The 12,805-nt window shown below is 53.4% G+C and overlaps 4 protein-coding genes across 4 annotated transcripts; 2 read left to right on the forward strand and 2 right to left on the reverse strand.

Moving 5' to 3' along the window:
- Positions 1–485: 485 nt before the first annotated feature.
- On the reverse strand, positions 486–3,030 carry ATEG_04142 (AAA family ATPase SEC18; the record flags this gene model as incomplete). The annotated part of the gene is made up of 3 exons (XM_001213320.1): positions 486–2,348; positions 2,404–2,716; positions 2,777–3,030. 3 exons carry the CDS (start codon positions 3,028–3,030, stop codon positions 486–488), a joined length of 2,430 nt encoding a protein of 809 aa, XP_001213320.1.
- A 1,586-nt stretch (positions 3,031–4,616) lies between these two features.
- Positions 4,617–6,478, reverse strand: ATEG_04143 (S-adenosylmethionine-dependent methyltransferase superfamily domain-containing protein; the record flags this gene model as incomplete). Its single annotated transcript, XM_001213321.1, has 4 exons — positions 4,617–5,364; positions 5,424–5,661; positions 5,719–6,117; positions 6,247–6,478. 4 exons carry the CDS (start codon positions 6,476–6,478, stop codon positions 4,617–4,619), a joined length of 1,617 nt encoding a protein of 538 aa, XP_001213321.1.
- A 448-nt stretch (positions 6,479–6,926) lies between these two features.
- Positions 6,927–8,345, forward strand: ATEG_04144 (Mo25 family protein; the record flags this gene model as incomplete). The annotated part of the gene is made up of 5 exons (XM_001213322.1): positions 6,927–7,034; positions 7,089–7,149; positions 7,234–7,709; positions 7,766–8,038; positions 8,106–8,345. The coding sequence occupies 5 exons, from the start codon at positions 6,927–6,929 to the stop codon at positions 8,343–8,345; spliced, it is 1,158 nt and encodes a 385-aa protein (XP_001213322.1).
- A 1,404-nt stretch (positions 8,346–9,749) lies between these two features.
- On the forward strand, positions 9,750–12,365 carry ATEG_04145 (putative TBC domain protein; the record flags this gene model as incomplete). Its single annotated transcript, XM_001213323.1, has 2 exons — positions 9,750–11,927; positions 11,988–12,365. 2 exons carry the CDS (start codon positions 9,750–9,752, stop codon positions 12,363–12,365), a joined length of 2,556 nt encoding a protein of 851 aa, XP_001213323.1.
- Positions 12,366–12,805: the final 440 nt, after the last annotated feature.

A 12,805-nucleotide genomic window follows, 5' to 3' on the forward strand; every position in this document is an offset into this window, starting at 1 on the left:
TCACGATGCCGTCACTTTGCAAAGCTTGGGATTTCCATTCTTCATAGATCGAGGAGGACCGTGTCCTTCGCCTGCGAGAAGGATTGCGCTCGGGGGTGGTGAGAGCCTCATTTGGACCAGCCAGCGTAGCTGTGGGACTTTCGGCACAGTGATAGGCGTTCAGGGTTTGAGGGGCCCATTCTTCCAACATGCTGTACTCCTTTCTGGATACCTCTTTCTTCGACATGGCGCTGTTGAGGGGAGTCAGATGTATGAGAAGGGTGTGGAAGAGAGGGAGGCAGGTATGGCGAGGACAAAGCATGAGAGAGGACAGAATACAAAGGGTAGTCACTGCTTGTCCATAGGGCACATACAGTCCAAAGGTACCTAAGGTACCTAGTAACAGACGCAACTTCATTCTATGTCATCGATCTCAATGTACGCTAATATCCTATTTCTAGCTAAACCAACATATTTCTACCAGTTGAAACAAAGATCCGCCTTATCTACACAGAACTCATCTCTGCGTCAATTCTGCCTTGGATGAAGTTCACAAACCGCTCGACCCTGCTAGGACCTCCTTCGGCAGTGTCTGTCTCAATTCCAGAAAGGACCGTCCGCACACCGACATTAATCGTGGCATCAGGGGTCTCAAGGAGGTAATCCAATGCCTGGTTGATCTCCTCAGCATCAAATGCACCCTCATGTTCCATGATCCTTTGGAGTTCTGAACGGCCCATCTCGTTCGGAACCCTAATATCTGCATCGAACGAATTGAACATATCCAACTGCTTCAGCATCGCCCTCTGTCTCGTGGTGGCGATAATTAGAATGTGACGGTCCTTGGGTGGCCGTTTCTGGAAGAAAACGTCGAGGTTTTGCACAATGGTGTTCGAAAACCTAGGACCAACAGGGCGATATTCGATGATCTTTTCGATATTATCCACGACAACGATGCTGTTCGTACTCTTGTACGCGTCTTCGAAAACCTTGACAATGTGATGGACCTTGGCGATCTCACTGAGACCAACCATATCCTCGGGGCAGATCATCTTGATAAAGGGGAACTCAGATTGAATCGCAATCTTAGCTGCCAAGGCAGTCTTTCCGCTTCCAACCGGACCGTGCAGCAGCACAGACCAAAGAGGCCGGGACTCCTTGACACGGTCGACGTAGCGTCTGCCCTCCATGAGAATCTTCTCAACCTCGGGCGAGTAATCGATGATGCCATGCTCGATACGGCTCGAAAGTTGCTCTTCAGATACACCAAATGCGGGCTTCACTTCGTCTAGTGCAAGCTGGAAATCGGATCTGTTGACCTTCATATTTGAAACATCACCGGTGACGTGTCCCATGTTTTCAAGCTTGATATGCCGGTTGAAAGCAAAGGAAGAGGCTGATTTGACGAGACCAGCGATCTCGGCACCGGAGAAGTTCTTGGTCTCCCGGGCCAGTTCGAACAGATCGACATCAGAGTCCATAATCTCATTTTGTCGCATCTTCTGGGTATGGATGTTGAGGATCTGACTCCGGCCCTTTTCGTCGGGAAGAGAGATCTCCACATGCACTTCTAGACGACCAGGCCGCAGCAGCGCATCATCGATCATATCCTTTCGGTTGGTCATACCGATGAGGAGAATGTTGTTCAATTGATCAACACCGTCCAGCTTCGAGAGTAGCTGGTTCACAACACTGTCGCCCACGCCTGTTCCACCAGTCGTGCTTCCACGCTGCTTACACACAGCGTCGAGCTCATCAAAGATAATGATGTGCAGTCCACTTTCTTCTCCCTTGGCCTTGTATTCGTTCTCTGCGTCTGCAAAGACTTTCCGGATGTTCTCCTCGGACTGACCAACATATTTGCTGAGCACTTCTGGACCATTGATAATCTTCGGTTCCCTTGCGTTCAACATCTTTCCGATTTGTCGTGCAATCAAAGTTTTACCCGTACCAGGCGGACCGTACAGAAGCATACCCTTCACGTGTTGGATACCGAGTTTCTCCACAAGGCCTGGAGGGAAGATACGCGACGCAAATGCACGGCGGAAAATTGTACTGAACTCCGAGTCAAGACCACCAATGCCCATGTCTTCAAACTTGAAGTCAGGTTGAATAATTGCATTGGCCGGTGGTCTACGGTTCGACGCCCTCAAATTGATTTCCGATTCCGGATCCTTGGTGAAGTTGACTTGACTGTGCTGCGTAAGAATTCCTCTGGCTGTTTTGTCTGTTTCGACCCGTCCAGCAGCACCGCCTTTCTCAGAGCCCAGATCGACTCGCTGGACAGTTTTCACTTTCAGCTGGAGCTTGACGCCTTTGTAATCCATGAGAATCAATTGTTGAGGAGCAAAGATCTGGCTTTGGAAATTCTATCGCGTTGTTAGCGGGATTGAATACGTAATACATGTTGAATGGAAGACCTACCTTGATCACAGCAGCCCCCAACTCGTCTTGGTCGTAGGGCTCTTTTGGCCTGATCTTCCCAGCAAACTTTACTTCGATATCCGTCGAGCCAAGATACGGCTGCCCACCTTGGCTGAATGGATGATAGATCTGTACCTTGACCTGATCCCGGAGTCCCACACCGGCCCACAACCGCTGAGGTTCAGACAGGCAGATGGTTCCAGGCGCAACGCTTCCATATGGACGAGCAGAGAAGACGTAGTAGTCATTGACAAGAAGGTAAAGATCGACGCCATCGCGGTTCAGAGGGAAGTCCTGTGGCGAGATAGCAAGCCTGTAGGAGAGGTGAATTAGTCGAGGCCCCAAGGGTAACGCTCAAAGGCCAGCAACGTACAGATTTCCAAACGTAAAGGAATCATGTGGACTCCGTTCGGGGCGCAGGAACCAGGTCTGGTCTTGTCCCGGGTTTCTCGCTGGCAACGGGGGCTGCTGAGTCGGCCGTCCCGGATGCGGGCGCGCAGGACGTCCGTGATCGCCTTGCGGATAGGGCGGAGGGCCTTGGTTGGGGTTGGAGTAGCCGCCTCCCTGAGGCGGCTGCCGGGATCCAAAAGGATTAGGGACGGAAGGTATATTGTTGCGGTTGAACATGGCGCATATGGTTGAGAAGTGAAGTAGAAGGAGAGACGGCGGCAGCTATGATGATGGATGTAGCCACCTCAGCTCCCGGCTCGCCGCCTTTGCCTCCGCCTTTCTTATCGCCTTATCTGGCAGATTCAATAGGGATCCAGGCTAACTATTTTTGGTATGATTACGTGTAGACCGCCTTCCTACCTTGATCTAACCGCTTTCCATGTAGGTATATTGCCGATATAACAGGGCATCTCAGCCCGGACCTTTTTCACCTTGCCCGCCCCTCGAGCCACAAAGCCCGAGTCATTCTCTCTTGCATATTTTCAAGACACCGTGATCAAAATGCCTCTGTAAGCCTCGCGGTCTGTTTTCACCGTGCTTGCACTTTACTGACAGTTGACAGACACTTGCTTGGCAAGAAGTCATGGAACGTCTACAACCCGGAGAACATCGCTCGCGTCCGGCAAGATGAGGCGCAAGCCAAAGCGCGAGAAGAAGAGGAGGAGCGTCTGATGCAAGAAGCCGATGCGGAACGGCGGATTAAGATTCTTCGGGGCGAACGACCCCCGACACCACCGCCTCCGCGGCGCTCACCATCACCTAAGACCGGACACCGGAAAAGCCATCGAGAGGACATAGGGGGATCACGAAAGCGAAGACGTCTCGCAGGGGAGACCGACACGGACCGCGACATCAGAGTTGCGCGGGAAGATGCCGAGCTTGCGCTGGCAAAGCGGGAGGAGCTGACCTCCTTCCAGTCGAGCGATGCGCCGCTGCATGATGACACCGGCCACATCAATCTTTTCCCGTCCGAGTCAGCGCAGCGCATGAGTGAGAAGAACTCGGAAGCTGAGAAGGAGTCGGCAGATCGACAGCGCAGCTACGAAGACCAATACACCATGCGGTTCTCCAATGCGGCGGGGTTTCGTCAATCCGCTGGGCAGACCCCATGGTACTCCTCGTCGGGGAAGGACGCGATGGCACCAGAGCCAAGTTCCCGGAAGGATGTGTGGGGAAATGAAGATCCCATGCGACGAGAGAGGGAGAAGGCTCGGATGGATGCGAGCGACCCCCTTGCGGCGATGAAGAAGGGCGTGCGACAGTTGAAGGCGGTCGAGCTGGAGAGAAAGAAGTGGAACGAAGAAAAGAGCCGGGAATTGGAAGCCTTGAAAGCAGCGGAAGGAGAGCGACCACATCGTCGCCGGAGATCCCCGTCGGTAGACAGTCTGGACGGGTTCAAGCTGGATGCTGCTCCTGCCCGACATCACGACAAGGAGCATAGGTCGTCCCACCGTGAGCGGCATCGCCACAGACATCGCCATCGCCGAGACAGAAGTCGCGATCGGTCTCACAGGAGCCATGGTCATTCCAGGTCAGAGTCGCATCGCGACCGCCATAGTCGCAGCAGCCACGGCAGACGCCGCTACGATGAGGAATCCAGCACAGGGCGTAGAGAACGGGAGGCACGATGATATGATCAACTTCGCAAAATTGATACCCATGTTTATTATTTTTAAGGCTACCAGGCAAGATGTATATGCAAAGAACACTAAACGTCATCAAACGAGATCAACTTTTCGTCTAAAGTAAACTCATCCATCTACCTATTGTACGACCCATTTTTGGGAACCTTTCTCGCCTTGGACCTCCCAATCGATGGTGACATCCAAACCACGGGACCGCTCGGCATTCTTCTGGTATCCGATTTTTCCGGTGATGGTCTGGCCCTGTTTCAAGGGAGCCGGTCTCTTCTTTCCATGGTCGATGAGGACGACACCTTGTTGCCAGTGTGTCTCGGTGCCATAAGGGCCAGTAGTGAAGGCAACAATGCCCTTCTTCTGCATGTCTGACGGCAAGGCATCATCGGCAATCGGAGCGTCCTTGGAGGGCATGAAGAAGATGTCGAACCAGATAGCGAATCCGTCGAGAGCATCGATGTCTTGCTTCAGAGTGACCTGGAACTCCTTCAAGAACGACAATTCATCGACGGTAATTGTATGGAGCGGAAGAGGCAGGAAGACGGAGGAGTCTCCGGCGATAGACGATGGTTGGATCGTCCGGACAAGACCTTCGTCGTAGATGCCCTCCAGCATGCTGGTCATCTTGAAACCATAAACATTCTCCCAGAAGGTAACATGGGAATCGACGAAGTCCGAGTCGGCGAAAGGAGCAATGCGGAGAGTAGCATGCGAGGGGACCATCAGTCCTCCAGGAGCCAGATAACGATCTCTGGCGTAGATGACCGAATCAAACATGGCCTCAAAGAGCAGATAGTATCCCATCCATTCGGACACAATGATATCCACCTGATCGACGGGTAGGGTGACCTCTTCGATCTTACCACGGATGCACCTGAAAGATTCATAGTCAGCTGTAGTCCCACTGCCAAAGCGCGCCCATAGACAACTTACGTGATAACGTCTCCGAATCCATTGTCGTAGATGATTTCCTTGGCCTTGCTGATGATACCAGAGTTGTCCACCGAGATGACCTTGCGAGCGCCCGCTTTCGCGCAGAACATGGAGAGAATGCCTGTTCCACAGCCGACATCCAAGACAACCTTGTCCTTGAATAGATGCTTGTTTTCGTAGATAAAGTCCCGGTAAGCATCGGTACGAATCGCGTCTTTGAGCATGGTCTCGTGAATTCCTGGGGCCGACATAACATGTTAGCGAGTGTAATTTTCTGGGATAGGATGTTTCGCACCATTTCCGGAGTAGGAGGTAAAGTAATCGGATTCGGCTTCGTTTGCTTTGTTCTGGCTCCTCTTAGATGGGCCAGAAGCGTCAAGCTTCTCATCTTCCTTGGAGAGCTGTTCCTCCATGGATTTTTGCACTGCAATTCTGTACTCGGAGAACTGGGTCTGGAGGCGCTCCAGATCCTCCTGCAACTCGATCACGCGGCGCTCCGCCTCCGTGCCAGCAGTTGGTTCCTCGTCATCGATATCATCGAGGCTGTAAAGCAGAGCATCATCTTCAAGAACGGGTTTCAGGTACACTTCGTCGGCGAAGTTGTCCTTGGAGGAGACATCGGGGTTCTTGTTTCCTTCCTTGACTTGAGACCGGATGTAGTTGACCAATTTGATGGTATCCAGGAAATCCAGGTCTGTAGATCAGAGAAAAATACGTTAGCTAGGACACACGGACGGCAGTTTTGGTTATATATCGACCGGGCCTGTAGCAGCGGAAGAAATACACTTAACGCCATTGGATCCAATTGCGATTGACTACACACCGAGCTCTTTTTTGATCTTCCGCAGGTCGAAACCATACTTCTCTTTGCTCTCTTGAAGCATCGAATTCACATCGGGATAGATCGCGTCGGAGAAGAGGCCGACGATGGGCTGGGTATCATCGTCGGGTTCAACATCCTCCCAGCCTTCCTCGTTGCTGGCATCGGAATCTTCAGAGGCGGTCGAGTGAGCATCGTCCTCCTTTGGAGGAGGGTAGGCAGGTTGGGAAGCCATTGTCTAACGGGGTGGTGATTGCAGAATACAATCAGAGATAGATCGTGGGTAGATCGGATGGACAATGGAGGGGTTGCAGTTCCTGAAGAAAAAATTACCCGCAAAAGAAAAAATGGTTGCCCCGCCTGCTGGTTTGTTTATCCACTCTTCGGAGGGTCCAGAACCGCGATAAGCCAGCCTGAGGCCTCTCCCCACCTCCAGCAGTCACCGCCTGCTGCTCTCTCCAGCAACCCCGAACTCTCGTCTCCAAAACAACGATTGCTATCCCCTCGAGGCCTGCGACTCGACAGTGTCAATTCATTCCTTCGGCTCTTTTTCTTCTTCTTCTTCTTCTTCTTCTTCTTGTGCATGTTTCATCGCCCTTTGTCGTCCCGTTGAGCTCCAGCTCCTCTCTCTTCTCTCCTCCTTCCCCTCCCCTCACCTGTTCTGCCAGCAAAACAGTCCGAAGATGGCCTTCTTTTTCAGTCGTGGCCGGTCTCGGCAACCGTCTGATGTGGTCCGGTCAATTAAAGATCTTCTCTTGCGACTACGGGAAACACCAACTGTCCCGGCGAAGGTGGATACCCTCTGGCTTGTTTGGATCGACTGTGCTGACATTAAGGGCGTTTAGGTGGAGGAAGAACTTGGTAAACAGTTGTCGCAGATGAAACTGATCGTTCAGGGAACCCAAGGTTCGTGCACCGATGGACGGATAATAAACGCTCAATACCTACCCAGCTGCATCAGATGTGTTCGCTGACACAAGTCTCTGCTAGAAATCGAAGTCTCCCCGGATCAAGTACATGCGCTGGTTCAAGCTACTTTGCATGAAGACCTACTCTACGAGCTTGCGCGGAATCTCAGCCGCCTTCCCTTTGAAGCCCGGAAAGATACGCAGACCATATTTTCGCACGTCCTTCGTTTCAGGCCTTCTCCGAACACCCAGTCCGACCCGCCCGTCATCTCCTATATCGTCCATAATCGCCCCGAAATCATCCTGGAGCTATGCAAGGGCTATGAACACAGTCAGAGCGCTATGCCGTGCGGGACGATCCTGCGGGAAGCGCTCAAATTTGACGTTATTGCGGCGATTATTCTGTACGATCAGTCCCGGGAGGGCGAGCCGGCCATCCGACTGAGCGAGGTTCAACCGGGCATTCCTCAAAACGGAAACGGGGTGTTCTGGGAGTTCTTCCGTTGGATCGATCGAGGCAGTTTTGAATTGAGCGCCGACGCTTTCACGACCTTCCGGGTAGGAAAAAGGCCGACCCCTCGCGTCATTGCACCGGACTAACAGCCCATACGCAGGAAATCCTTACCCGTCATAAGTCTCTCGTGACCGGATACCTTGCGGCGAACTTTGACCGGTTTTTTGGCAAGTTCAACAACGTCTTAGTGCAATCGGATTCATATGTCACCAAGCGGCAGAGCATCAAGCTCCTGGGCGAGATCCTGCTGGATCGGGCCAACTACAATGTGATGATGGCTTATGTTGAGAGTGGCGAGAACCTTAAGCTCTGCATGAAGCTACTCCGCGATGACCGCAAGATGGTGCAGTACGAGGGGTTCCACGTCTTCAAGGTATGTGTCACCCCTCGCTATGAAATGGAGGAGGGGCACGATGACTCTAACAGAGAATGTCGCTTAGGTGTTTGTTGCGAACCCCAACAAGTCTGTGGCGGTCCAGCGAATTCTTATCAATAACCGGGATCGGCTTCTCAAATTCCTGCCAAGGTTCCTGGAGGACCGCACGGACGATGACCAGTTTACGGACGAGAAGAGCTTCCTAGTGCGCCAGATCGAGCTTTTGCCCCGTGAGCCGATCGAGCCCACACGGTCTGCGCGCGAGCCATCTCGGACCGGGGCCAACACGACGGCTGTGGCATGAAGCGCGGAGTCGGGAGTGGAGCGAGTGCAATGGAGATGCGACTATTTAGCGTGAAGGGTGACTACTAGGATGTCGCCTTTGGTGTTTGTTTACCCTGCCGTTTCGCTTCTTTTTGAGACGGGTGCGACAGCACAGCGGGCTTGTGTATACTGTGTGTGGTGTATGCTCTGTGCGAAGACCCGAGTACATGATGACCTGCTGGATTTTGGTTGTCTGGACTGGGGTGTTGATATGGCTTTGTCGATATGGACGCTGGTAGGAAATACAAGACAAAAAGAAGGAAATTAAAGGGAATTGATCCATGGAAATGAACATGGCAACGGCATCTGCTGTACGGAGTACCCTTGCGTAGGGGTCAATAATGAAAGAAAACGACCACAATAATGGGAGATAGTGTGTCAAGGGATGGCCGTGTTGATTCGGGCACTACCAAGAGAATTACCATTCCAACTGAACTTGAGATTCCCGTATACAACACTCCGGAGTACCATAGGTGAAAGAATACTCGGAGTAGAGATCGAGACAAGAACAGAATGCGTCGTAGTCATCATCCTCCACCCTCCACTTCCCGCGTCTTCATCTAAAATTATCTGCCTTCAACCGTCGTCTTCACCACGCAACAATGGATCCATCTCCACTGCTGCTGCGTGGCTCTAGCAATTAGATAGTCGCAGTGGACCTGACCTGTCCCACCCACTTTCCCCCCCTTCGCGATCCCTTGGGAACTGGGCCGTCATGATTGGAATTATTGTCTTCGTCTTCCTATAATAAGACGATCCAGGTGCAGAGAGGAGGGGAGGTAAGATTCTCGTCTGGCTGGGACTAACTGTGAGATCTAACTACCAACTACCTCGCCTCCCTCCCTCGACGACTTCAACGGCGCTCAGCATTCTTCTCGCCTTCTCTCCCTACATTCTTCACCTCCAACAAGCTTGTCCCCATCGGTGCGCCAAGCTTCCAGGGTGCCGCGGTCCAGCTCGTCTCTCCTCTCGCGCTCGCTCTTCCCAATTTTTCGCCCGCCCTGGTCGCCATTCAAGGCGGTCATGATCGGCTGCTGCGCCCGAGATCTACCCTCTGCACCATCGACATTGTCGTCGCTCCTTTGTCCGCTGTCATCCTTATTGTGTTACTGAGTCTAAATCTCCATTTTCCTGGACGAAGCCCGCCGGGCGACCCCCGAATCCATCCTTGGCTGCACCAAACGACCTCCCCGCCCGCTTGAACTACTACCCCCCTGTGGAAACCCGATCGCCCCCCTGTCGCCTCCATCACGGTCGCCCTCTCAGAAAAAGAAGAGAAATTCTCCCCTCAAGCCACATTCCACCTCCCAAGTTCATCCTCTCAACTACAAGTCATGCCAGGATAATGGGCGATGAGCGATCCGCTTCAGTTATCCCCGTCGTGATGCCCGACTCGGAGTCGCAGCTGCAGCCCATTGCGCACGAAGACTCGATCGCGACCTCCGCCCCTGTCGCAATTCGCTCCGCCTCCGTGTCCACCGCTGTCGATTCCTCCCTCAGTCGCGACCCTAAGCTCATCCCAACGAATACCTCGTCGAGCTACCCTGGCGATAAGAGATCGAGACTTGGACAGGAGGATGCCAAACTCGACTCCGGGCTGGATCTGTCCAGCGCGACAGCCGTCGCCCACGACCCGCGATTAATCGAATCGGACCACGCCAATCCTGGCGTCAATAGCTGGCGGTCGCTGCGCAGTATACCGAGCATTATTGTGAATGACACGGGGTCTCGCCCCGGCTCGCGCCCGGGGTCTCGTCCGGGATCTCGCCCGGGCTCTAGATGGTCAGAACGGAAATTTGGGCTGCGGCCTAAGCGATCATCCGAGTTTGATAGAAAAGGGGAGTCTCCGCCCCCCGTCCCTCAGATCGAGGCCCCTTTCAATGGGATCTCCCTGGATATCCCCACCAGTTCTCTTGATGGTCTAGGCCCACAGTCGATGCGATTCTCCAAGCGCGGAAGTCTCATCAAGGAAGAACAGAGGCAGCAATTGCAAAGGCAGTTGCAGCAGCACGAGGAAGAACAACAGCGACAACAACAGTCGCTAGAACAACAACAATCTTCGGCATCGCCACCCCCGCCGCCACCGGAGGAAGACGCAGCCTCGCAAGCGGAACAGCAAAGCGAGAAAGGGACCGAGAAGGATACCCTGAATTCATCGCCCGTCCCTCCCCAAGAATTGAGTGTTACCTCAACAGAAGCGTTAGAGCCTCCACAAAGACGCCCAAAGACTCGGGCATCGCTCCGTGTCCGGCAGAGTGCTCTTGCAAGTAGGGCTATATCCGCGGACGAAGACATGCTGTCCCGCCGGGTGAGGTTGATGTACGAGAAGGGGAACGAGAATGTGACAGACTCCGAGGTCGCGCAAGCAATGGCCATCGAAGAGGGTGTACTGTGGGAAGAAACGGCCCCAGCCAGCACTGAAACCTCTCGTCTGTCTGGTCTAAGCGTATCTGGCGCGGAGTCAAAGAGCGCGGTATCATCTGTTGATGCGGACAGCACGACGAACTGTACGAACCAACGCGAGGCGAACGAGCTGGCTGGTGGGATTGAATACTGGCAGAATATCAAGGCGGGAGACGTGGATAGATACGGGTTTATTCGTTCCATGACTTCCAATTCCATTGAAGGCATGGAACACAGCCCGATCCAACGGGTCTCGACCAGTCTGCTGTTAGCTGCGGAGACGCCTCGACGGAAACACACCATCCGGCCGCCATCGGCTCTCGCGAGCAACCGCTCATTCATCGGCCGGTCCCCGACGAGGAAGTTATCCGAGCACTCCATTCGTCCATCTTCATCACAGAGCACATATAGTTCACCCTTGCGGAGGTCGACCTCAAGGTTCCGCCAGGCGGCGAACTTCCTTCCCCATAACCGGGACCGTCGGTTCAAAGACGAGGCGGCCGACATGCTTACGATGCCGGAGGATCTCAACAAGGTCGATACCCCCGCCGCCCGCGCCGCGCGGAAGAAGGAGTGGCAGCGCGAGGACAAATGGACCAAGATGGCCAAGCCGACGAGGAGGAGCAAAGATGGGGGAGGCATGACGTTCGAGTTCGACACGCACAGCTCCAAACTTGTCGAGCGCACCTGGAAGGGTATTCCAGACCGGTGGAGAGCAACCGCGTGGTATTCTTTCCTGGAATCGAGTGCCAAGCAACGCAGCAACAGCCCATCCGAGGAGGAGCTCATTGAAGCTTTCCACGAATTTCAGCTCGTCTCTTCGCCTGACGATGTCCAGATTGATATCGACGTCCCGAGAACGATAACAAGCCATATCATGTTCCGCCGGCGCTATCGTGGCGGACAGCGGTTGTTGTTTCGCGTGCTCCACGCCATGTCGTTGTACTTTCCGGACACAGGGTACGTTCAGGGCATGGCGGCACTCGCTGCAACTCTGCTTGCGTACTATGACGAAGAGCATGCATTCATCATGCTCGTTCGGCTGTGGCAGCTTCGCGGGCTAGAGCGGCTGTATCAGTCCGGGTTCTCTGGTCTTATGGAGGCGTTAGGTGATTTCGAGCGAGATTGGCTGGCCAAAGGCGAAGTTGCCAGCAAACTAGTACGTCATCTTCATCCGGCGAGAGCTCTCGACACTGACGGGGACTAACTATTGACACAGAATGAACTTGGAATCCCGCCTACCGCATACGGCACTCGCTGGTACTTGACGCTGTTCAACTACTCGATCCCGTTCCCGGCTCAACTCCGCGTATGGGATGTATTCATGCTTCTCGGGGATCCACAAGACTTCCAGCTCAACGGAAAGACTGCCGACACCGAAGTATCTACGAGTAGTTTCGGCAAAGGCTTTGACGTTTTGCACGCAACATCCGCCGCGCTGATTGACGGTATGCGCGAGATTATCCTCGAGTCGGACTTTGAAAACGCAATGAAAGTCCTTACCAGCTGGGTCCCAATCCGAGACGTGGAGCTATTCATGCGTGTCGCCAAAGCAGAATGGAAAGTCCACCGTCGAAAAAAGTTCCACAAAGAGTGAACAAGCCTTTCCTGCCGATTGACGAGCTAGGTAGCGTCGTCAATACCTACCCACCTATCTCATTTTCCCTTCTAATAATCCCGAGCCCCCTTTACATTAATTCCTTGGTCCTGCTCAAGCGGGGACACGTCTGTTCTTGGAACTGATGGACGACACTCCGCACGATTTGTTGATGACCTGGGGCCGAGTTGGCCTCTTACGATATCCCTCCTGCGCGTCCACTTCATTCTTATAATTCTTACTTATATTATTACTCTTTTATTTGTGACGGCTCTCGCATCACGAACCCATGACCTGAAGTCCACGTTGATCTCGACCACCGTGGAGCAGCTACGTGACCTTCATGAACGGGTATAACGACCGACGAAGGCTGATGCCACGCCTTTACCTAATACCATCATATCCTTGCGTCTGCGTGCGCGCAACAGACCCGAAGAGGC

Source organism: Aspergillus terreus, genomic scaffold, assembly GCF_000149615.1.
Source record: "Aspergillus terreus NIH2624 scaffold_5 genomic scaffold, whole genome shotgun sequence".
NCBI classification, from domain to species: Eukaryota; Fungi; Ascomycota; class Eurotiomycetes; order Eurotiales; family Aspergillaceae; genus Aspergillus; species Aspergillus terreus.